This window comes from Corvus brachyrhynchos, unplaced genomic scaffold (genome assembly GCF_000691975.1).
Source record: "Corvus brachyrhynchos isolate BGI_N302 unplaced genomic scaffold, ASM69197v1 scaffold148, whole genome shotgun sequence".
Classification (NCBI taxonomy): Eukaryota; Metazoa; Chordata; class Aves; order Passeriformes; family Corvidae; genus Corvus; species Corvus brachyrhynchos.
The window spans coordinates 1,812,362-1,838,283 of record NW_008239785.1 but is presented as its reverse complement, the minus strand read 5'-3'; the positions used below and the strand labels follow the sequence as shown (position 1 = coordinate 1,838,283).

General features: G+C 41.6%; 1 protein-coding gene across 1 annotated transcript in view; it reads left to right on the top strand.

The window, feature by feature from the left end:
* Window positions 1-1,374: 1,374 nt before the first annotated feature.
* SEC14L1 (SEC14 like lipid binding 1) overlaps window positions 1,375-25,922 on the top strand; it is a 39,755-nt gene continuing 15,207 nt past the window's right edge. Inside the window, exons 1-3 of the mRNA XM_008640558.2 lie at window positions 1,375-1,495; window positions 23,585-23,734; window positions 23,824-23,955. Of these exons, the coding sequence (XP_008638780.1) occupies window positions 1,433-1,495; window positions 23,585-23,734; window positions 23,824-23,955 (345 nt within the window). The 5' untranslated portion in view covers window positions 1,375-1,432. The remainder of the gene's footprint in view (window positions 1,496-23,584; window positions 23,735-23,823; window positions 23,956-25,922) is intronic.

Sequence of the window (25,922 nt, the reverse complement as noted above, 5' to 3'; positions counted from 1 at the left end):
CCTCTCGGAGTGTCCCGGAACCCACTGGGGCAGTGCGGGGCTGTCACCGGTGTCCCTCCATCCCGTCCGCTCCCGGGGTGTCCCGGATCCCTCCGGAGCAGCGCGGAGCTGTCACAGGCGTCCCTTCCCCGCCCGGGATTGTCCCGGTGGCTGCAGGGCTGTCACAGGTGTCCCGTCCCGCCGTGGGCTGTCCCGGATCCCTCCGGGAGACCTCAGGGCTGACACAGGTGTCCCCCCCATCCCGTCCCTTCCCGGGCTGTCCGGTTCCGGCGCGGCGGGAGGAACGCGGAGTTTCTTTGTTGTGTAACTCTTTTTGTCCGGGGATTAGAGAGCGTTTGCGGCTGTTTGTGCTGATTCAGGTGTTTTGGTTTTTTTTTAAAAAAATGCGGGGTAATCATGGGTAAATTCTTCTCGGGGCTGGGATGCCGGAGAACTTTCCTGTGGCTCGGGGGGTTGTTGTTGGCTCCGGCCGGGGAGCCGCCGAGCCCCGCTGCCCCAGCCCCGGGGCCGGGAGCGCTCCCGCAGCGCTGCGGGGACGTGGGAGCGCCTTACGGACAGAAAAGTGAAGCGAACTTGCTGTAGCGAACCCATTTCTCGCTAAAATGAGGGTGACTCGCAGCCCGCGACTCATCTGCGAGTGCTACTGCCAGAATTTTTCAGTAAACGTAATTGCAGTCGAGAGAGTTCGGGTCAAGCACTTTGCCGGGTAGAGCAGGCATGAAGCCTTTGGAGTAATTCCTCTCCGTGTTGCCAGTGAATTTTTTCTGGTCTCATAGTGGATTTTTTTCTCGAAGTTTTTTTTGCCGGCTATCTCATAAATTTCTCTCTCACAAGTTTCAGGTTTTTTGAAGATGATCAAGGAATGCCCTTGATCATCAGTGTGCTTTAATAATCCGGTTTTTTTTCCTTCTTTCTGAAAACAAGCATTTTTAACACTTATTTTTTTAACCTCTTTTTGTGCTTTCTGTATTTCTTTCTTGTTTTGCTTTTGTTTTTTTGGGTTTTTTTTCCCCAGTCCCTGTTCTGAGCAGGGCAGCCCACATACTGTGCTGGGGTACTGGGAAATGCTTCTCTGCCTGTCGCTGGGATGTGTCAGTGTTTAGTTCTCAGCAGCAGCACAGGAAGTCTCACCACCCTGACAAAGAGTCATAAAATATGTTGAAGATTTGTTACTAAAAATGTGCTAATTTTATGTTGTCTTTGGGAGAAATGATAAGTCATTTCTGACAGAAATATATATATAGCTTTTCAGGGCCCTGTTGAGTCTTAAAAAAGATTGTCAGGGAATTGTGAAGGATTTCCTGTGGAATTGCTGGCATGGTACCACGCACAGACTAATTGCAAGAGAAAATTGAAAATGGCTTCCTACGTCTGACAGATGGTTTTAAAAATTTCTTTTTCAGGTTTGAGTTGATCTCACTAAACTGCAGCCATGGTGCAGAAGTACCAGTCCCCTGTACGGGTGTATAAACACCCTTTTGAGTTAATTATGGCTGTAAGTATTAATTTTTGCTGTAATTTTCTTCTTGCTGGTTCCTTGTGTTGCTGAGTACTTGCTGGGCTTTGATAGATACTGTAGAACATACAAAGCTGAAAACAGTATGCAAAACATGAGAGCTATGTGTTTCAGTGTTTCTTTTCTTTCAGCGTTTCTTTTTGAGAGTATTTTCTTAACATAACGTGCTCTCCTTTTCTGTCAAAGCTTAGATACGGTTTCCAGATGTATTTGAAAGTTAGAGCAAAAGTAGGATTGAAGTGTACTGGAAGTTGATTACTGGGGGCAGACGCTTCTAGAATGGGAGGAAATGTCATGTACGCTGATTAAAACATTGTTATGGTTTTGTCTTCATCGGTGTAGAGTGTACAGGATTAGAGAGCACAGAGAAGGCCATGAAAGCAAGGATATGCCTGAATGAAAAGGGAGAAAGGACTCTGGTAACATTTTGAGGGAAGGGAAAAAAAAGCTTGGTAGGGAGGCCAGAGAGATGAACAAAAAGCCTTTTGGGTGCATGCTGCTAATTTGTGTGATAGTGTTACAAATAGTAAAGAAAAGAAAGAAATCTAATTAGGTTCCCTTTTTTTTCCTCTCCCTCCTTCTCTCCCTCCCTTTTTTTTTTTCCTTTTCAAAAACGGAGTGGAAGTAGGTGTTTGACATTTTAAAGTATATTCAGTTGAAACCACAGCTGTGGGGCTCTTGTGAGTTACAAAGAGCAATTAGGGAGCTTTTCCGTGATAAAACCAGTTAAAAGTGAACTGTAATCGAAAAAATAATTGTTTAATTTCACTTGCTGAAAATACTATGTTTAATGGCTTCAGAGGAGAGTTTTAATAGTGCTCACAGTGTAAATATTTAGATAGATCACATGGTTTGGAGTGCAGAGTTCCTTACAGAAGTGTTCCTTTGCAGTCACAGGGCAAAAAAAGGATTAGATCACCCTACAGGGAATACTGGCATTTCTTTTTATCTTGTTCCTAAGGCTGCCTCCACTGTTACACATGTAGGTCTTGCTCTTGCAAACACTTCAAGGCAGAGAGAGTGGTTATTTTGCTGAGCAGTGAAGAATCCAACTATGATATGTGTCAGGTCTTTTATGACTTCAGTAACTCTGACAGCTGGGCTTCAGGTGGTCTCTCAGTGAAATTTGATGGTGTCTGTAACTTTAGCCTTCAGTGAAGTTGTACTGGCTCTTAGATCAATCAGCCAAAATTAGGTTCTTAAATGAAATTCCCTTGCTGTTTGCTAAACTGATGAGTCTTTCCCTTGCTGCTGAATTGAAGGCAAAAATTCTTCCCTTGGGTTATTTCTTCAAGGATATTTTGAGTCAAAATGCTGATGTCAGGATTGTCCACAACGCTTTGCTGGGTGTAATTAGAAACACTTCTGACTATTAGTATTTAACAGAGTTCTCAAACGGTTCTGTGTCTTGGGGATAATATCTGAAGAAGAATATTTAACAAATATAAAACCTTCCCTTACATTAAAGCTTTTCTTTAGATGGCAAGAGGCTATCCTAGGTATGCACCTAGGATAAAATAAAAGTTAAAAATTAAAAGTGAACTAAGAGGAGAAGAATGCTCATAAAAAGAAACAGCCAGACAGGATCCTTTCTGAGACTGGAAGTTTAGCTGAGCAATAATACATCTGATTTATTTAGTGTGTGTCAGAACAGTGGGTTATCACTTGTACTTGTTCAGAATGTGAGCACTGGATGAACATCTTCCCCCTGCCATTTCGCTGCTGTTACTGATTTTTAAAACTTGTTAAATTTCTGCTGGTGATCCATCAAAACTGTCCCTGCATTTTCTGAGGTGTGTAGAGGAGTGCCTCCATGAGCCAAATTCTGTAAGGAATAGAAACAGTATATGCTGGCTTGATGCTTTTTGGTACTGCTTTGTTACTGTTTCCCCTTGGTTGAATAGCGATTGCATAAGTTGATGAAGTATTTCTGGAAGGAATACTTGTGTCAAATTTTGTGCTCACTAAAGTGGAAGCACTACGTTGCACATTCTCAACAAAAAAAGTGCTGTAATGTTATTTTAGCAGTGCCAGCAGCTCTTCTGAAATGAGGAACAGCCTGGCATACACCAAGCTTGAATTTAAAGCACCCAAGAAATGACTGATGTGTTTGATTTTCCTTTGTCCCTCTCTTTATATTTGCATGCAGCCCTTGAGAGAATGTGTCCTCAAACAGAGGTTTAAACCCACACCCCAGAGATACTCATCTGTCAGTAAAAAAATCTCTTGAGAACACTTTGGTCAGTGTGGCAGCAGGGTTCTGTGTGCTGAGTTGTGTAACAAAAATCCCTGTCTCTAGCCTGGGTCTTGGGTGGGATCTCATCTTTGTCTTCAGGTGCTGAGTACTTTTAAAAATTTTGTTTGGCCAATTGTCCTCCCTTCCTTGGGCGTTCTCTGGAACTCCAGAGGTAATTCTTTCTGTAGAGTAGTAACGAAGCTCACCAGTGTCAGTGAAGCCTGTGTGCACTGGGAAGATTCCCTGGATGATACTTGTGGCAATTGCAAATTGGAACTCATTAAGTCAAACTAATATTTAGCCTTCAGATACAGAAATCAGCATTAATTATTCTTTTCTAGAAGCCACTGAGTGAATGCCACTTGCAGAGTGGGTCATTTACAGTGCAAACTTCCGATTTGCCCACTTTCCCCTTCCTGGGTTTCCAAGAGGTACTTGAGGGAGAATGGAGCACAATCAGCATTCCATTCATGCAGCTCTACTGTGTTCCCAGGGAACTTTGTTCTCTGGGATGGGTGACTGCAGCTCTATATTAAGACAAAAAACGGAATTTAATTCCACTTTGATCTAAGCCAAGATTGACAAGACAAAAGTGTTTTGCAGGCAATTACGATATAAAGACTTCTAAAATAGACAAGAGTCAAAATTCTTTTCCTAAGTTGAATTGGTGTTGAAAATTAGTTTCTCTGTTATGCATCCTCCGCTGAAATCTAAAACTCATCTGTTGAACCCTAATGTATCTCTATGACACTATCCTTAAGGCATGACCTCTTATCTCCCAACTGGGAGTTGGTGGGGTGCTGAGGCTGGGAGAGAGTCAGGACATCCATCACTTCCAACTTCCTACATTCCCTCATCAATAAAGTCCAGCTATGTAAAATCTAATATAAGCTACTTCCCTTGAAGATTTCTTTCTACTGGCAAATTGTGTGGTTCCAGATAATGTTTAAGATGCAAATCTTTTCATGAAACTACTTCCTGAACTTGAAAAGATTCTAGAATCATAGGCTGTAAATTGCCACACTTTAGTCTGACACACCTAACACAGGCAAGATGATTTCACCAAATAGTTTCCGAAGCTGACATGATGATTTTTGGCCGCTCTGTGGAATATCTGTCATAATGAACTTCTTGGAATCTCTGTGTGTCAGTGGATATGTATTTTAAAAAGCACCCAGGGCAGCAGCTTGCACAGCTGTTCAGGAGACTGAATAGAATCTCGCTTCTCCTCCTGTTCAGAGTTTACGTAATGCTGGAAGCAGCTGAAATGTGGAAAAATGGCTGTTTACTTAGACTCACTTGTCAAGTTACCAAGGTTAAATATACTGGAGAAAAACTGAGAAGCTGCTTTTGTAAAACTTCTAAAAGATTACAGTTTCAAATTTTTTATATTGGCTTAAAGAGGTTTACATTTAAAGTAATACAGGGACTTTGCTGAATAAGTAGTTCTTAATATTAAAAGGCAGTTAAGAACTTGAATCTTCCTTAACACACATGAGGCTAAAATTAACTTTGGAGATTCGCAGCTCATTTTCAGTCTGACATACTTTAGATAATTCCCCTTGAGTTTAATTTCCAAAGTAAATTTAAATAATGAATAATCACTTGCAATGGCATTCCAAGGGTGGAATTTATGTAAATGGAAGATAAATAAGATTTTTGAAAAAGCACACATTGGATTGAACCATTGACCAGCGGGATTTTTCCTTTTTCTTTTAAGTTTCTGAAAGCTCTGTGGAAAATGTATTGGTCTTCAGCCCATTTAGAAAATATCCTATTTACAGTCACAAATTACTTAGTTTCAGAAATAATGTGAATTTTAAAAAATCGATCTCACATTTTCCTATTGTTCTGATGGAATACCTGAAGTATCTCAAGCATGAATCTCTCCTAATAAGTATAATGTATAATGCCTTTGATTATATTATCATTTTTATGGTTCAAATTTGCTGCTTTTGGACAACAGGCTGACTCTCTTTGGCTTTATAGATCTAAAAAATAGTTCTTAAGGTATATCTCATGAATTAAAGTATTCCTAAATTACAGGTAAGTAATAAGACTGTAAATGGGACAAACACACTTCAGTGATAGAGTAGATTAGAAAAAAATTTATCTGTTTTTTCAGATTGACAAATCAAAGTATAATCCCTTGATCTAGATTGTAATGGCCTTCCTGATCAGGCAGTACATTATTATTTCATTATAAAAGTTATTACTTTAAAAAGCCATTTAAAAAAATTCAAACTGTATCAAGCTAAATGCCATACCTGCTCATAAATCCTTGCCATTTTTATTCCTTCTAGTCTCTTTTTTTTGTTTTTTCCTGGAAAAAATGCATTTCACACGTCATGTGAAGAGGAGCTGAGAGGCTGGTGAGAAAAAGGAAGCTCTTCTGCAAGTGCTTTTGAAAGCACAAAGCAGGCTTTAAATATATGGAGAAGTACTTTATTCCCCCAATGCAGTGCATTTTCCTGAGAATTTGTCTTGGATACTTAAATCCTGGAGAAGGGAATAAACTGAGTGTCTGCTCCCAAAACCGCTGAGCTGTTTTCCCTTTTGTTGTAGAACTCCCAGAGTCTCATCTGCTTTGCTTCTTGTCTTTGTTGAAAACTCAGCCTTATTTGCTGTTGGAAATGTGTTGGTAAAGCTGTGGTGGAGCAGAGCCTTGTGTGGAATTTCTGAATTTATATGAAGTGCCTGCAGTTTCGCTGGTGGTTGATAGTGGTGGTGGTTCCTGTGTTACCACACGGTGTAAGAACAAATGATTGTTTGGCCACTTGTTTGGAATGAGCTGTGGGTAACAAATGTGAGAATTCACTTGAGCGAGAGGGAAAAATATTGACTTAGCAGCCTGCTAATGGTGCAGTTTGTGTTATTTTGTGTTATTTTGTGACGTGCTTAGCTATTTCCATGCTTGGTTTCCTGTTGGTGTTATTTTTGTTGGGGTTTTTTTTTTTTTTTTCTGGGCAAACACATGACCTGACTGTAGCTGACAGCTGCAGTTCTCTTGTTCACCAAAAGCTTTGAGTCCGTTTTTAACAAGTCCTTTACACTTTAAAAGCTAAGACACCACTGCTGTCACACTCTGAAAGGTGTCAGAAGAAAGAAAATATGTATCAAAACAGTTCTTGTGTTGTGTTCTGAAAGCACTCCAAGCTTTTCACCCTTTGCAGGTGATTTAGCTCTGGTGTGACGTGCTGCTCCAGGATCTGTTGATGCAGCCAAGTGATGTTGCCTTTGAGTTAAAACTCTTAAACAGGTGGGAATCTGTCAGAAAAGAAGTGGTTACACATCCTGCAGAGTCCTGGACACTCAGAATCTGGAGAAGGTGTAACTCCATGCTCATGGTCTAAGGCGTGATTAGACAGTAAGAAGTATATGTAAAAGTCTTCAAAACCATGTGGGAAAGAGATAATGGTGAATTCTTTTGGGATTGATTAAAAAAACATACCCAGTGAAAAGCCAGAGGTTGCTTAGAGGTCAGAATGACGTGTTTCCATATGGCTTGGGCAGTCCGTGCTACCTGAGGACTTCCCAAAAAGCACCTTCAGTGGGAGTCCAGAATCTGGAACCCAGAATTGAGGGGATATTTGTCGTAGCCAGGACCACTTTTGCTTTGAGCTCAGTTTGGAGTCAGTACATTCCTGGAGGGAGGCCGGCGATGGAATCTTCAGGCTGTTGCATTCTGAATGTGGAATGAATCTTCCAAGAATATGCAAGGAAAGCTGTTAATTAGCTCAAGTTGAAATTAATTACAGGTTAGTCTTAAATGGTCTATTTCATTTTCTCCCAAGTGAATTTGTCTTCCAATTTTTTCATGGAGTTTAAAAATGCTGCGCATATATTCTAAATTAAGAACTAGGATGTTAAGCTGAATTATTTAACTCTTTCTTTAATTTTTGTGATACAGTTAAGACAGGTCAGGTTAGCAGCTCATGTAAAATGTTAAGTAAGGCCTATTACAGGTAATTTAATAATTTGACTTTCTCACAGTCAAATTGCAGCTGGTTTCAGCCGTCCCCAGTCAGTCAGTGGTGTTTGAGGTCAGAGCCCTGCCAAGGACCCACGCTGGTGGCACAGCCGATGGCAGCATGGCTAGGAAGGGAATGCCTGGCATCATCTGCACTCCACTGCAGCGTGGGCCAGCACTGCCAAAAGAGTACAAGCCAGCAGTGAGCCATCACGAGTTGAGATCAGCTCTCAAGTTCTTGGCTTTTCTCTGCATAGCTTTTGTTCAAGTCACGCTGATTTCAGCCCAGTCCACAGAGGTTTTCAGCTTGTGGTTCATGGACTCTGTCTAAGGGTCAGAGAAATATCACCAATATGTGGTTTCCCACTGTAGCTAAGCTGGTGCACCAGGCTGCTGCTCTTGCTTTCTTGCAAAGATGTGTTCATCAGCAAGCCAGCTTAGGGACACAGGCTGGTCCAGAGCTGTCTTAGAGAAAAAGAAGATAAATTCCTTGTCAACCCAATTTTCTCACTGGGTTCCCTTAAGGCTGCTGAGCATCCCTGTGGGAGCAGGTGCTTGTCCCCCCCGTGCTGTGGGTGAGCTGATGGCAGCTGGCTGCAAGAAAGAGGAGTCAGCAGGGCATCTGTCACTAAGATTGCACTCTGGGAGCCCTCCATTCCATTGGGAAATAATTAGGGATGTGCAGTTTGAAAAATGCAGAAGCTGCTTGCTGTAACAGTAAATGAAGGGGCCATTAGAAACCTGATTCAGCAGTCTTCAGGTATTGTTTAGCAGTGCAAAGTACTTGCAAATCGCACTTAATGGCTTGGAGTTGTGGATTCTGTGAGTTGCTTTGGCATAAAGGGTGTTCTGTCCCTGCTTCAGAAAAATGAAAATTAGAAATGTCTGTGTTGTGTGCTGGAACATGGTCACATGTGAATGGAATGGCTGCCTGTCTTGCTTTGTATTCGTGTTTAAAACTTCATATTTGAGCATTTTCTATCTTGGACTCCTCTTGCATTTTACTTTATTATAATTAGTTTTGGGTTCTATATATCAGCAAATTTGAAAATAAAAATATCACTGAGCTGTTGGAACCTACCAGCTTTAACTCTGGCAACAGCAGAGGGATCGTGGGAGGGAGCAAAGAGAAGCTATTTTTTTGCATTAGAAATGAATTTTTGTTTGAACTGTTTTAATTGTTAGTTATATATGTTTGGGTTCTCTTGAATTACTGTTTCAATATTGTGTCATGGTCAGATTGATTAGGTTAAATATCTAAAGCTGTGGGGTTATGTATTACTTACTGGATAATTACAACTGTTTTCATTTTGTTGGTATTTATGTTCTCATAACTTAAGTATGGATGCTTCTTGGAATATATGCAGATCAATTTGTGCAGGAGTTGAAAGCTACACTGCAAACATCACCATCTCAGCCTGTCTGATAACTTTCTGCCTTGCCTGCTGCTGCTGTAATATTAGATCATATCACTTTGACAATAATAGATCTCATTTTGTGAAAAAGAGTATTTCCCTGGTGATGGTCAGGGTGGCAATGTGCCATTTAGAGTTGTTTATGCCAGAACAGATGGGAACAGCTTCCTGATGAGAGCACTTCCTTTCTTGAGTGCATTGTGTCCTTTCATTTAGTGTAAAATTCAAATGCCATAGACATTCAGTCCAGTTCAGGCACATCAGGCAGCAGAAGCCTTTCCAGAGGATGGCTTCTTCTGGCTATTTCATTCAGTGTGTAAATTATACTGTATAATTTGCAAAACTCTCTTTGCTGTGCAATTCATTGGCTTGTAGATAAGTTCTGCATTACTGAATTCAAGGTTCTATGAAATCACTTATTTCTATTGAAGTGTTTCATGGTCTGCGTGGTGGAGCTACTGAAGTTGTAATGAACAGGATTTAAAGCAATTTCACTTGAACTTGTTTGTTCTGTGTTGACTAAACTGATTCATGCTTTTGTTTGCCTTTCTTTGCTGTAAAGGAGGGTGAAGAACAAAGAACTGCTTGTCTATAATCTATGAGTTTAACTGCCTTTTAGAAAAGAAGCAGATGACTCTTGACTGTTCTTCTTTTATCTTTTGAAGCTAGGTGGTATCTCTGTCTGTATTTTATAGGGGAGCAGATGCAGGGGTGCAGAAGTTGTACCATCCCACTGATGGCTTTACACTGGTATTACCTGGTTGGTGAGATCTGGATGATCTTTATTCTGTCTCTTAATGAGAAGCACAGAACTGAATTGCACCATGAGGCCTCTCTAGCTAGTGCTGCCTTTCAGGCAGTGGCCAAGGGCAGTATCTGCCTCTAGGGGAGAGGACAGGAATGAGATAAACATATGGTAACACTCTCTTAGGACACTCTCTCATCCTCCAGCAATGTGTCTTGACAGCCCTTCTGGTCCAGAATGTGCCGTTGTGAGGAATAACATCTCATGTGCTTGATTTCTTGTGCTCCCAGCTCCTTTCTGGAGCCCAGTGAACTGTGTGGTGGCACCTTCCAGCAGGAGTTGGCGCTTCATGACACACTGTCAAGAGATGGATCCTTTCCCTCGAGCCTGGCAGAGCTTGCTCAGCCTCACACCTCCTGCTCCTTGTGTCAGAAGAGGCAGCACAGCCTGACTCAGGCTCCCTGTGCTGCCTGCCCTCTTAGATCTGGCAGGTACCTCCCTCAGCTCTTAAATTGCTAGTTTTCATGGTGGTGATTTTAGTTAGTTCAGTAGTTTATGATTTCACATGAGGAACTGCTCTTCTGTACTCCTGGTTTTTCACCATCAGTTTTTTACCTTTTTGAGGGTTTCCTGATACATCCATGTCTGATGTAAGGTATTTTTTTTGTTATGCTTCCTAGCTTGAGGTAAGTAGTGTGCAGGCTCCAGACCCTATCATGCTGCATTTTGATGGCACTCCATTGGCATTAGTGAATGGTCAAGATTTAAAATTACGTACTTAGGAAATTTTAAATGGTTTGCTTAACAGAGTATGGCCGCTCTCTACCTGGAAGTTGATATTTTGCTGGTCCAATAGCCAAATCAAGGCCTTGCTGTTTATCTTGAATTTTATGTTCTTCTGGTGAATCTCACTGTACTAATGATAGTCTTGGAAGAGTGAAATCAGTGGTGCAGTGCTTAGAGGCCAGTTGCCTCTGGGCCAAATGAAAATCTGGTGGGTGAAGGCTGAGGCAATGAAGTCAAACCTGTTCCACTGAACTTTCATGGGGAGGGAAAGTCTGGAGACTTTTTTCCTTGTGGTAGTACAAGTCTATTGCCTCCCAGGCAATGGTTTAATGAGGAATTCTGAGCCCATACTGTAGCAGTGCTGTAGTCATCCTGTCCTCCTCCACTGATAAATTAGATTTTGTCTGCACAGTAATAATTTTATTTTAAATAGCCTAACATATTCCAGATGTTAAACATGTTGTAACAGACCTTCTTATTGAAAGTGTCTGTGATTCTAAGACCAAACAAGTGACGAATACTAATTATAGGACTCATAAAAGTGAGACTTAAGCATGGTACAATAGAGCAGCAAGGAATATTTGACTGTTCTAAAAATAGATCCTCAGTGGACACAGTGGGACTGCAGCTGAATTTTAAAAAACTGACTGCAGAGGAACCAGACATGCAATTTTGTTAACTGGAAAAGGAAAGGGGAAGCCAAGTACCAAATTCTGCTTTCAGTGTGACAATACCCCGTGCCTCTGAAATGCCTGTTGGCAACATGGAGCGTGGTTGTGATTGTTCAGCTGCTGTAAGACAAGGAATGGTAATTAGAAGAAATAGTAGGACAAGCTTAGTGATTTACAGTTGGTTTTATATGTGTCTCTTAAAAAATTCACGGGAAGATATGTTCCTGTGTTATGTAAGGGGCCGTGTGTTGCCAGTGTTGCAGAGAAATAGGAAATGCTTGGGAATAGCTCACATTCCCCAGTAATCACATGTCGGTCTCCAGGCATTTAAGCTTTCCCTGGCCTGTCGCCAGCCTTTGCTGTGATGCTCTTTTGGAGGTCAGCTTCTTCTCCAGACTGCTTTAACCTTGAGCCAAAACAGTCGTGTCCTGTGCAGTTGGGGTCAGAAGCCAAGTTTCCTCTCTTAGCAACTACTGAAGTTGACTTTAATTGCAGGGCACATTCTGTCAAACAAAGCCTTGTGCCCGGAGCTACGTGGCTCCTGGGCCAGACTGATTTCCATCTGTCTTGCTTGGAACACGGGCAGGGCAGGCATTTTTCTCTGAATATAGAGTAGTGTTGCAAATGAGTTTGATGTAAGTAAATTACGGTGAGATTGCGAGTCCATCTGGGATTGCTGTTGCCCCCTCTAGGTCAGCTAAGATCTGTGTATGTTGAAGAGCAACTTGGAGCAGCACAGCTGTAAAGTCTGTCCTCAATGTTCCACCTTCACTCTAGACCAGAGCAATGTCAGTTGTTTTCTAACCAGCAATTTGATCTTGGTCTCTCAGTCATAAGCCAGCCTAACCTGAATGATCAGGCTTTCCCAGCTTACTCCAAAGGAAAGGAAGATTAAATTTATTTTATTTGCATTCAGCGTGGTTGTTGTTGGGTTTTCTGTTCTTAACCTTTTGTTTTTCTTGTGGAAGGAGTGCTACCTGCCCAACTTCCCTATTCCAGCTTCTCCTTTTAGACATTTATGTCTCAAGATTGTGCAGAGGCTGCAGTTGAAGTTTGTCTTGCTCACTCTTTACTGGAGTGGCACTTGGGTGCTTTCAGGCTCTGTGGACTTCCCAAAGGGAGGAAGAGAATTAATGATTCTCTTGTGTGTGCCTGGAAGGCAAAGCAGGTGTAACTCAAACTCCTACACAGGCTGTCCACCAACTCCTCTGTCCTGCCCTCATATTAAGGTGTCCTCTGAAGATGGACATTGAGGCTCCCATACAAGAATCAATTCTTACACAATTCCACCTGTGCAAATTTATTTAAGCAAACCACAGATGACTCAGATCTGTTTTAAAGTAACCACTCTTCAAATTAAAGTCCTGTTGAGGCATGTCTGTGGTTATTGAAGATCATCTTTTACAGATAGAAGATGGAATGTTAGCCCTTGTCTTCAGGTCCCATCCTTTATCCCCAGTTTGTTCTACCTGCTGAATTGGTGTACCTTTTAGCATCAAAACTTTGAATAAAATTACGTTAAATCATTGAAGCTTTAATTTTTATCTGGAAGAAGATGGAATCTCTGTGTGTAGCAGAGTGGTTCTTAAGTGGTTGTGAGCCAGTTCCCTTCCAGTGTCGTTCCATGCAACATCAGGCCACTGTAATTTTGCTGTGAGCTTCTCTCTGAGCACTTTTCTGAAATGAAAATTGTGTTGAATGTGTTGGACAGGAAGGAGGTGCACTGAGGGGGATAAAGTAGTGATCTGTGTAGGAAGAGCCTGCATGGGTGGCTTGACTGGTCACATCCCCGATGAGAATTGAGGTTTCTGTGTCTGGCTGTTTCTTTCCGGTTCAGGAAAGAGGCTCTTTGCTTGGTGACTACAGCTGAATAACTCAACAGTGAACTACTAGTAAAATTGCACTTACCTAGGAGATTGCTTCATAACCTGTTTTGAATCTCCTGCTTTATTTATACGGCCTAAATTATTTTAATGAAATACTAAAATATTAAAGTAACTTTGTTCATGCTTGAAAACACTGAACACTGATGCTGAGATTCCTTAGCTCTGTAGCCAGCACATTTGTGCTGCCATACAGAGGATGTTTGCTGCAGACCTTCCTGTCCCCCAGTAACTCCTTTTTTTTGCTCCTGCCTTTTGCCTTTTCTTTTACTCCCTTCCTTGCTTTTGGTTTTGGCCTGTCTCAAGCAAATCTATACTTTTTTTAGTATAACTCAAATTTGTCAAGAATGCTTAATGAACATATATTGTCAAGTATTTCCTTGGCTAAGCAGAGAGTTTTACTGATATTTAGTTGCAGGTACTGTCTAAATGGAGCATTTGTGCAATAAGCTGCCTGAAAATTCCTTTTGATTTCTGGTTTGTGTGCTGGTAGAAAAACAAGCACATCTTTGCTTCACATTTACTTTGCAGAGAATGTAAACTAAAACTCTGAAATGTGTGTAAACTTTTTTAATTACTGCAAGGAAAGATGCTTTTTTTCGCCTGAATTTGTTACTCTTTTTGATAGTAGGCAGGGTTTGATGTCTTCTGTAAGCTAACACCAGTAAAAAATTAGTTCTAAATCCTCTTCATGAGAGTGATACTAATATTCATAATCCTATCTAGTTGATTCTTAGCCTGAATTTCTCCAAAACATTCTGTGCAATAGCTGCCAGGTGAATTTGTTGCAGTTTCCTGTGATTGGCAGCCGAGATAATGTCCCAAAGTCCACATGGTTTGGGGTCATGTTTTGGGCAGTAAGAATGTTTTGGTTTCATTAGGACTCCTGATGCTTTCTCTGCATGATGACCTCAAAGGAAAGAAGTTTAAGCACAAGCAAGACAAACAAATATAGTACCAAAGTTTGGGAAGATGGTGTGGATGCTGTGATGAGTTTCCTTGGAGATCTGTCCAGTTTCAGTGACTGCTTTTGCAATGACCTGGAGGATGTAATGAGCACTGTGGTATTTTCAGGGGTGGACTGGGCAGTGCTGGGTTCATGGTTGGACTCAATGATCTTAATAGTCTTTTCCAGCCAGAGTGAGTTTATGATTCTGAGTGCATTCCACCTCATGGGACTCAAAGCCAGGTTACAAGAACTGGCCTGCAGGGTTGCCTTCAGGGCTGTTTAGAATGCCAGGCTATGCATTTGGTCTGGATTTGGAATGTAATTAAACCCAATAAGTGATCAACACTGTAACCATGGAAATGCTGCCTGAACTATAGAGAGGAACAGAAATGTCAGTATTTGTGTGTTGGTGCAGTTGCTTTCACTTGGAAGTGCTTTGTAGCAGTTTAACACATGAAAGGTGCTGCTGTCAGAAATCCGAGGTGGTGTGTGACGTGTTGTGTAAGCAGCACTCTGACTGTGAGCTGTCGAGCTGCAGTTTCCTTTGTAACACCATTTCAGTGGTATTTTGTGATTTTTGTGATTGGCTGTGTGTATCAACTATGGTTATGCCTGACATTTAACATGAAACTGTTGCTTCTGCACTGCAGAAGACTTGGAAAAGATTAAATAGGTGTGAAATAGCCTGGATTGTGTCTGCAGAGCTGTGTGGAGATAAAGCTCTGTTCTGTCTCTGTTCTGAAAGGTTGTTTTGCTTCCCCAGGCGCATCCCTCGTGTTTTGGATGAGTGGTGGTAAGTGCTGTTTGAAGCCAGGAGCCAGCAAAAAATTGTCTCTAAATTTTTATGGTCTCCGAGTAACTCAGTGGAGCCAAAGCACAAGAATAACTTCTCTGCTGTTTCCTGTCTCCATAGAGATTTTTAATTTACTGAATCAAAGCCTTTCATACAAGATCACAAAGTAGTTATTGAATTTGAGTTTAGTCTGTATACTGGGTTATTTTGTAGTGGTTATGGGCAATGTCCTCATTGTTTTCAGGAATTTGCAGACTGGATGTGAAGCTGGGAGGTTTCTTGCTGTGTTTGTAGGATTTGAGCAGCAGATTGCCTGCTTGGCATGTGGCAAGGCTGTTAACCTATTTGGTAGAACAAATATGTATTGTTTGTTCAGTGGTGACATCCACTGAAGACAAGATCACTTTAACAGGTAGAGTGTATTTGAAATGTGCAAGACACTTAACTGGGTGTTTACTTAACGTGAAAGTACCGTGGGCTTCTAATACAGCTAAATGTAAAATTGGACAGAGCAGTCTTGCCTTCTTTTTGTATGAAGTAATAAAATCTGAGGCTTTATATAGTTAAGCTAGGGTGAGTTTAAGTGTGTTGGAATAAATCTGCTCATCCTTTCTTCCTCTTTCTTTATGGACATTTGTAAGGCACAAGTGGGTTATTCATAGCGATGCAGAGCCTGAAATCCTTTTCAGTGAAACCTGACTGAATCAAGAGAAGCCCTTAAACAAGTATAGGCACCGAGAGAAGACAAGGACGAGTAGGGATTATGCTCTTCTGTACACCTAATAAAGCCTTTTCTTCCATGCAGGACTCTTGAGTGACAGAGGAGCTCTCAAGGGCAAGAATTAATGGCTTTGGCAAATGCCAGGAAAGGAAAGGTTTTCTTATTGACCTCTGCTTACAGATGGCTTAATTTTCCTCAGTTCCTGGTTTCATGGAGAATTTCTCAGTAATTTCATTTCCATTCCACAGGAGAGGTGAGCTGAGGAAGCTCAATTTGCTGGCTGCTGAGCCAGTTATGCTTTCAGATGCTTTTCCGAGACAAGGATACTGTAAAGAACAAGTCCTTGTAGCACTTGATGATTGAGCAAGGCCCAGGGAAGCCCTGGTGGTGTTAATGAAAAGGCTTCTGCAGTGATCTTCAGTGTTTGTAGGGTGTAAGGGCAGCTTAGAGCACTTAATTAGTTACTGAATATTAGTATTACTATTACTATAGTATTACTATTAGTTACTTAATAGCTGTGGGTCTTGGAAGCCCGGGGAGAGCTTAGAGACTGTGCAGGGTCCTGTAATGTGTGTGAGGTCAGGATTCATTCAGTGAGGGAAGTCTCTCCTGGATCTTCTGAGTAGAAGAGGCGTAGACGTGGGCTGTAAATCTGAGCACCCCTTCAGTGCAGTATCATAAATATGGCATTTGAAGAATCTGAATATCATGCTGCAGTAAGTTTTTTGAACCACTGACAGTTTCTCTTCCCAGATACTCTACCTGAAAGCTCTGATCACTGCCTTGGAGAACATCCAAGGTTGTTTTTCAAGATTGCTTCTCTCTCTGTTTGAGAAATAATTAACCTTCAATTACAACTCATGAACAACATCTGTGCAGAGTAGATTCTTGTTAGTACTTGTCTAATTTGTATAATAACGTGTTTGTGTGGTCTATTAAAAAAAATAAAAGACAAGCCTCAGAACTTCAAAAACAAAAAAGCCATTGTAATTGTAGTTCAAGGATTTAATGCATAATTATATAAAACTTTCACAGCCTCCTTTATGAAAATTTTAGACTAACTCCATTGTTTATGAACTTTAAGGCAGGAATGTACTCCTGCAAAGTAGAGGGAGTTGGGCCGTTTTGGGCAATTACTTGGGAACGCTTTGCTTTGGAAGGCTGGATATGAGCAGTGCTGTAAACATACACTCTTAATGCACTAAAGATCATTTAATTTGAAAGTTCCAGGTCACTTCTTATGCCTGTGTAGTAAAGAGGAGCTCTTTAGCCTCTAAAATGGAGCAGAATGTTTGTCTTACTGATATCGACTTGTCCTATTGATTTTTTCGGTGCAACTTACAGAAGGGTTATTTATTTTATCTTGGATACACTTAATAGCCATCATTAATACTTGGATGGCCAAATTTCGTCTTGTACCAGGGAACAGATGGTGAAGACAATTTATCCTGTTATTGAATGACTTGTGCCACTACAAGGTAAAATGCTTTTGGACCGTAATGGAGGGAGGATACAAGAGGGACAAAGTGAAATAAGGTCGGCATGCAGTTGTAGGAAAGTGTGATGAGGAGAAAGGAGAATTGTGCAAATTTTTTTCCTGTAGCTTCAGATAAGGGGCCACTTGCATTTACCAGGTGAATGTCAGCTCTCATTTTGGGAGATCCTTGGGAATGCATCCCAGCACACGGTGCAGCCGTGCCCTCAGAGCCACCTGCTCTCTGCTCTTCACACCCTGCCCAAGTACGGCCCTGCTTGGAAAGGCAGGATTTTCCTCTCTCCTGTGGAATTCTGCTCTGTGTAGAGTGGAAGAGTTTCTTCCTGTTGCAAAATGAATATATTAAAACAAAGGTATATTTGAATGTGGGGCATTGTGATTTAATTTGTTTTTTAACAAACCAAGATGGAACAGAGCCTTCCTTTTTAATGAATGCTTGCTGCCTGCTTCATTTGTCTTAATTCTTAAAATCTCTGCAGTGGCTCTGTTTCAGGTGAAGAGTTACAATTTTTAATTCAAATTGCTTCCACACAAGGTATTTCCTGATGTCCTTTCAACTTGCTTAATCCAGTTCCGTGATAAATTGTTATGCAAACATTTTGTTTGTTGATCTTGCTCTGATAGCCAGCAGGTTCACCAATGGTGAGTCTTGCTGGAAAAGCTATGGAGTAGTCTCTTTGTTCTAGTTCTAATTTTGAACACTCTAAAATACTTTTTTAAAGTAGAAATTACAGTGGAAAGCTTAAACTCTTTTTTTATTTTTTTTCCATTTTAGAGTAAGTCATAGTGTTCTTTACACTCTGACTAGCCATATCTTGATGGCATAGACTGTGCTAGGATTTAGAGAGAAGTCAAAGGACTGTTAAACTACCTCATATTTGTCAAGAGCCAGAAATGGTACATAAAGGAAATTTTTATTTAGATGAGACACAGCCATTCCCTGTCAGGTCTGACCCTGCCCCTCCTGCTGGGTTGTCTGTAGTCCCCACAAGCCTCAGCTGTAGTCTGTGTAACTAAAGCCTTCTCCTTCTTTTCCAGAGAGAGTTCTAGAACTGAGTGGCTGCCAAGCAGCCTTTGTTTCCCAGCAATAAGAGGATAACTCCTCTCTTCGTAAATGAGAACATTAAATAAAGTGAAAACATGGCAGAGAGAATAACCACTTAAGCCTCCTCTGAGCAAGGGCTGCTGTGGAGAGCTGCTCTGAGGGGAAGGTCACTGCACAAAGCCGAGGGGAACGTGCTGCTTGGAGCAGGGGCCTGGCTGGGACTTGTCCTTGGAGGACTTGTCCTTCCAGAGCTGGCTTCACAGGAGAGTTTCTTCCCAGAGAGCTGCCTACCTGTATGTTAAAGATATTTGTGCTTCCCCAACGTGCAGTTCGCGTCACGTTCCCTCTTCCCGGTGCCTGGGAGTGTTACCTTACCAAAACCCCTATTTCTGGAGCTTTTTGAGGTGTAGCCACTGTAACCATCTGCTCTCTTGCACACACGCCCCCGAGCTGATCACTCCCATGTGAGCTAACATCCCTCAGAGACACTGGCACTGAGATCACACTGCTTTGTTCAAGTCTCACGATTTTTATACTGCTTTGAACAAGTGTCATGATTTTTATACATATGTATGAATTGCAAAGGGAGTGGTAGAGAGCTCTGAACAGCAGAATGCAGGGCATGGAAAGTTATTTGCTGCTCTGTGAGAGTTCATCCAGAATCGTTTCTTTCCAAGTTCAGCTGCCAAGAATTTGAAACCTCTTGGTTGCCCTCCCATGAGTCGCTGCTTTTCCTATTGATCTGCAGTGCAAGAGAAGGAAGGGATGCAGTGCTCTGCAGGAATGATCAGGCTGCTGGAATGCAGCCTGTTGAGCCAGGGCAGCATCCTGCTTGAGTGACCCTTCTTGTTTCTTGTGTTTATGAATAATTCAGAAATCCCCCACGGTGGGAGTGGATAGGCGAGCACAGTGAACGTTGGTATGCACTTGCACATTGGGACCCACACATGATCAGGTGCTGCAGGCAGAAATTAAAGTTAGCACCGAGTGCTGCAGATGAGATTGGACTGCCAGGATGAATCTGTTCGTGGGTTCTCTTGAGGTGCCCTTGGAGAATGTGGTGCTGCTCTTGGAATGCTGCTCTGCCAGCAATTTCAGACAGAAAACATCAGAAAGAAATAAATAAAACATCTTAACGGCTTGATTCATGCTGTTAAGCTGTTAAAGCACTCAATATGCTTAATTTTCCAAGTGGTAATTGAAATTCCTCCTTATGTCACCAGGTTAGAATTCCTGTTTGGAGGATTCACCTACTAGAACAGCACAGCATAAAATTGCTTGGAATATTTTTTTTCCTCTTTTAAATATAGAAGTTAGTTTTGAGTCATATAATGGAAATACTAAATAATCCCTATCCTTGAAGCAGGAGACTGGGAATATATTAATCTGGCCAGAGAAGCTGAGTAATTTCTTTGCATAAATGACTGGCTGTCCCCACTGACGACTGAGCACATGCTTATTATCAAGGTATTTTATTAGCCCTAGGCATGGTTTGAGAAGGAAAAAACCAGAAGTCTTTAAAAACTGGGTTGGGGTCATACCTAAGTGCTGTTTTAAAGATGGTATTTTGAAAAGAACTCATTATTCCTGATATTAGAATTCCAAAATCTAAGGGCAGCGGCAGCAAGTACAATTCCCTTGGCTATGAAAAACGACTGCAATGGGTTTAAAATAGTCTGACTTCTGAATTGCTTTCATGTCTTCACACTCAGCTGAAATACTAGCAAGGATAAAAGTGGAATAAATCCTGTTATTTTGACTCTACTCTGAGCATGAGTTGCTAAGGGAAGCAGTTGGAAAAGAAGCTTTATTACAGTGCTATTTTGGTTGAAATTATGCTTGTCAGTGCTCTTGCTGTTAACATGCATTAAGAAAGTTAAATTTGCAGTTCAAGCTGCTTCACCAGACTGTGTTTTTCTTGATGCACAATGCAGCTTCTAATGTATCAGAGTACACAAACGTTCCAGAGGCTGGTGGGAAATGTAAAAGTACGTTATTGAGGAACTGCAGAATTGCAGGATCAAAATCATTTTTTGAAAGATCCATACACAGGTGTCTCAGCCAAGGAGGTGGTGTGACTTCATGTCAAGCCCAGCAGCAGCTGCAGAGTTTTGAGGATGAGCACATCTGTGCTTTTGACTTGTGCTCCATGTCAGTCTCCACACACCCTGTGTGTTAAATGTGGTGGGGAAAACAGTGTCAGTGTCATGTCCTTGCAACACCGTTCATGGGTGCATTTAGTGCTATAGCAGCAGCATTTCACTCCTGCGTGGAGCCCTTCAGGATTTTCTGCAGCTGCTTCTCTTTTGAGGAACTAATTGTCTTTGATTGTATCTGTACAGTGAAATTGGAACACTAAGACAAAGGTGTGGAGTATCTGATTTTATTTGTAAAGAGAGACCTATCTGTCCAGGTTTAACCACGATGCTGTCAAACAAGGTAGGGGCAGCATTTTATAATGAACTCCGTTTTATCAGCCTGCTGGAGGAATACTGCATAATGCAGTTCAGTTATTTCCTGTCTGCAAAGCTGGATTTGAGACAAAATTTCTGGTTCAAAACACTTCAATAACGCAGCAAAATCTCTTCAATGTTACTGGAAAATAAAGGCGGTGTTTGATCTTTCTTTAATCTTCTCATGCTCCTTTAATTGCTCCAGTCTTGACCATGCATGTGCTGCTCTGACTCACGTGGCTCTTGCTGTGTTGTACCACAAATTACAGGTTTTCTTCCTGTGCTGCGTTGGTTCGTGGTGGAAGATCTGTCAGTGTCCTGTAGCCTTCAGCAGCTTTTTCCTGCCTACTCTGCACTGTGAAAGGCAGCAGTTTGTCCCTTGTGGAAGGCACAACCATGCTTGAATCAGATTGAGTATTTTGATGTGGCCATGCTTTGCTCTAATCACCTTTTATTCAAACAGGGCTGTGCTGAGAAATGGTGCATTACAAGGACATGCTGGCAGTGGGACATAAAGAAATAAAACCAGCCTAATTTAAGAGCCCAATAAAATTGACTGTGAACAGTTTTCTGTGTGTATGTTCTTGAGGGAGAAAGAATCCTGAGTCGCTCTTAATCTCTTGGAAGCCCTCAAGTACTTTGCTGTAAGCATTCAGCTTGCCAGCTTCTGGCAGATAATTATTTTGTTTTCTTCCAAATTGAACACATTCAATTCAGTCTTGCCATTTGAAACAACCCATTCTTCTTGGGCATTTTTTTGTTCACAGTTCAGCAAACACCCAGGAGCAGGGTTCACAGGGCAAGCATGAAGTGTTTGGAGGAGTAAGATGAGAAAAGCATCAGTATGTGCAATGAAGGAGATTTGCAAAGGCTTTGGCATAAAGGGGGTTGTTCAGATGGGGAAAACTTGTCATCCAATTGTAAAAAGGACTTTGAAAAAAGTGAGAAAAATGTTAGATAATTACTGTCCCTGCTCTCCTGTCTGTAAAATAATTATAACATTAGCTCCATAGATAAAAGTGTCAAATGAAGCAATCTGAAAACCAGAAATACCTTTAAATTCTGCTTCTTCTAGGAATGTTTAACAGCGTTTAACTACAGTCAGTGCAGTTAAAATAGAGATTAATTTAGAAAGAATGCTGAAACTTTTTCAGGGAAAGGACTGAGATACTCATGAGCAACTCAAATGTACAGCCTTCTGTCCAGAACAAGAGCCTCATAAAAAAAAATGAGAAACTTCTTTGCTGTACCAACAGGACAAAAGAAACTTCTTATACCGTGTTAATAGGACCCATCCTCCCTTTGTCTTGGAGCTGTGAAAGGTTTTCTCCCTCACTGCTGACTATTGTGTTAAAATACTAATGCTCTGTCACTGCTATTGTGCACACATCTCTGAGCCCAGAAATTATTGCTGTTCTTCAATCAAACCCGACCAGCTGTGCACAAATGAAGTCTGAAGAAGGGAGTGTGTGTAACCCCTTCCCTGGCTGCGCTTCTGCTGCTTTACAGAGGAGCTTTATGAACTTGGGACAGTCATGCTGCAAAAATGGTTTAAAAATATGCACAAGGGGGAAAAAGCTGACACTGTTTTAGTGCCTTACACCACTGTCACCATAGTAACACTGCCTTCAAACTAGGTTTGAACGCTGGTAATAAACTGAAGTATTTTAATTGTTCTAGAGGGAGAATTCAGAGACCTTTTCTGTTCCAGCCCCACCATTGCATACTTTGTGCAGCTGCTGCTTGTTTTGTTCCACACCCTCTCCCTCTTGGTGCTGCAGCCCAGCTGTTTTCAGAGCAGTTGAAACCATCTAAAAGGACAGAGTAGATATTTTACCTCTTTTAAAGAGTTGTTTCATGATGTTCTCTCAGATTTACTTTATCTAAGCTTTCTTCTGCATTGAGACACCTTGCAAAATCCGACCTCTTCACCAAAACCAGTGAGGTTCTCATAACAGCAAAAATGAAGGAATTCACAATATGGAAAGCAGGCTAAAGAGTTAGTTGCTTAGTTAGTTGTTAGTTACTGCTACCCCATGAGGAAAAAAAAAATAAGAGCTGTCTTGTATTCTTCAACCAGAGTGGTTTTAAAATTAAAATCCAACAAGTTTACTAATGGGGATAAACACCCATTTTCATCTTTCTTGTTTTACTGATCCCAAATCCTTGACTATCCTGTCAATGTCTGATTTAATACCATCTTCTCTGTGTGTCAAGTATTTAAGAGGTGAAGTTATTTACATGACTGTGTTCTTTAACCCAAATCAAAGCTGTTGCTAGCTCTGCATTATTGCAAGAAGTTTTACATTTTCAGAAGCGTGAAATGAGCTCATTGTCTTAGACTGACTGTTGTTGGACAGAACTGTGAACTGTTAAACTGCAGTGAAATCATTAGGAGGACTCTGTGCCCAGGGAGCTTGAGAGCTCTATTAGCTTAAGAAATAGCTTTAGAAATGTTTTTATTAGACCTTGGGGAGCTGTATGAAATCCCTCTAGATAGCTTGGTGAAACACCGGTAATTAGTAAGTGGGTTTTTTAAATCCAAGGCATAATTGTTTTGTCTTGTGGTATTTTAGAAGTAGAGTGTCTGATTTTCCTGTTCCTGTTATCAAGGGGGTTGTCATGGTACAGAATGAATAACTTCCTTTTCAGAGGGAGGGGAGGAATGGGTTATTTTGTGTGGTTTAAAAATTGCCTTACTGGAAAGGAATTAATATTATTTATATTAATAAACAGATTGTTTGGAATGCTCTGTGACTCTTTCAACTGTAATGTGGATTCAGGAAGGTTCAGCCCGTTCCATGGAAGCTCTGAAGGAGCCTCCAAATGGTGATGCTGACGAAGGAGCTCTGCACAGCCTCAGGAATCAACGGTGATGATTGTTTGTTCTCTTTCCATCGTTACAGGCCTATGAAAGAAGGTTTCCTACGTGCCCTCTGATCCCCATGTTCGTAGCCAGTGACACTGTAAACGAGTACAAGAGTGAGGACGAGGCCATCCACGTGATCGAGCGGCGCTGCAAGCTGGACATCGATGCACCGCGGCTGCTGAAAAAGGTGATGAGCTTGGAAGTGCCTGCTTTGTACTTCTGGATGTCCCTTCACCTGAGTACTGTACCTTAACAGAGCCTGTGCATCTTCCCCAGATTGCAGGAGTGGACTACGTGTACTTTGTCCAGAAGAACTCTCTGAACAGGCGAGAAAGGACTCTGCATATAGAAGCCTACAATGAAACCTTCTCTAACAGAGTCATCATTAACGAGCACTGCTCCTACACAGTGAGTAACAACAGGCCCTTGCTGGGGCTGCAGATGGAGCTGAGGCAGTGTTTAGATCTCAGGACTCAGAACTGGGGTTGTTCCTGGCTTTTGCCTTGCAAGAAAAAATAACCAGTGCACTGCCCTGAGTGATAATTGTTACTGTTAAATGTAACACGCTTGCCTCAGGAACGGAGACATGTGTGGCACCCTCTTGCTTGAGCATCTTCTCAGAGAGCAGAACACAACATAATTTGCTGTGTTTGACAGCTCTGTTTAGGCAAATCTGTGCTCTATAGCAGCAGTGTGGGACTTGGTGAGGCTGATGATACCCTGACAGAACTGCCAGAGGAAAGTTCAGCTGATTTGCCTTCTGCTCAGCTCAGACAGAAGTTCACTGAGTCAGCTACGTTTTAACCTATCTTTTTTTCATTGTTCTTGGTCTTCAGTGCAAATGTTGATGCAGAGGAGTCTGGTGGCAGGCCTGCTGCTCTGCTCTGGTCATGGTTTATTTCTGAATGGCTCAGCCCATCCTCATGGGCTCTTACAGCATGTACTGTAGCAGTAGAACTTCAGATTGATGTTAAAGGTCAGATCCGAGCTAACAAATGTAACTGATTTATCTGTATTGTAGCACTCTTTTTATGTGCAGGTCGTAACATTTTCTGTCGTGTTTAACCTGTGGTTAAAAGATCACTGCATGCCAAACGCACTTGACACTGTTATCTAGTCTTTTTGTAATTATTTCTGCCCTAACTTCCAGGGCATATTTAAAAATACTCTTCCACTTACCTGCAGTTTTTATGTGAAAGCTCTGCTTAAACAGGGGAAATGCTGTACAGAAAAGTGCATGTGGTAAATACATACAAAACACAGCACTTCTCTTTGCCCGTTTGCTCTACTCAATCAAGAAGTTAGGTAAATACAAACCCAGGTTTTTAATGGAAGAAGAAGTTGTTTCTAAAAGTTCATTTTTATTAAAGGTAACTTATAATTGAATTTATGAAAATTCAGGAATATTCTTAAGTGATGTTATGATTTGTACTTAGGCTGTACAAGCTATTCTTGTACCTCCCATTCCCTAATACAGAAACAGAAAATGAAGGGAAAAGGGTTTTTTTCTGTAGCTGTCTACTTATAAAGTGTTGATCCTGTTCTTAGCCAAATTTAGCATGTTTTGAGGGGGAGGGGAACCCTAAGGCATCAGGCCAGTTGCATGCTCAGAAATCCAGCCTTTCGTGATGTTTTTATAATGACAAATTCAGAGCCTGGCCTAGAAATTGCTTGAACAAATCTATTTTATCCAAGAGAGTTTAAGAAACAGCTTTTTGTAACAGTATCAGCATCAATCATGAATTGTTTAGGTTGGAAAAGCCCTTTAAGATGGAGTCCAACTAAAAGTCTGTTTCAGGATCATGTCAGTAAACCAAGAGATAAGCTAAGAGGGAAGGTGTCAGCTGAGTGAGGAGTGTGCACTTCTGTCTGTGGCATTATCATAGGAGAACAGACTAAAACAGTTTTCATTCTACAAAAGGCTAAAGTACCTCATGGGTCAGTCTGTTGGCAGTCTGTCTGTTGGAAACATGTCTGGACTGCAGTGCCTGGGGATGCTGCCCCTGTCCTTGCTGCAGGGCTCAGCCTGGCTGAGCTGGCCCTGGGCTATCAGCCACAGCAGAGAGTTCCTTGTGGAGGCTTTTACCCTGTTCCACAGACACCCTGCAGTCCCAGCCCTTATCTAGACTGAGACAGTGTATAAACATGCAGTCCTCTGGCTCGTGGCTCGTGCACTTGTGTTTCTCCACCCTTCCCTTTCTTGTTAAGACAAAAAAAAAGCTGTGGGACCATGGAAGGACTTTTCAGCTTTTTGTCTTTTGGTGTTGCCTCTTCCCAACCGTGTTTTGCAAGTGAAGCAAGACACTGCAGATTCCACTTAAACTTTTGACTGTGTGAACCTCTAAAATAAGAAACATTTCAAATATTTCGGGGGG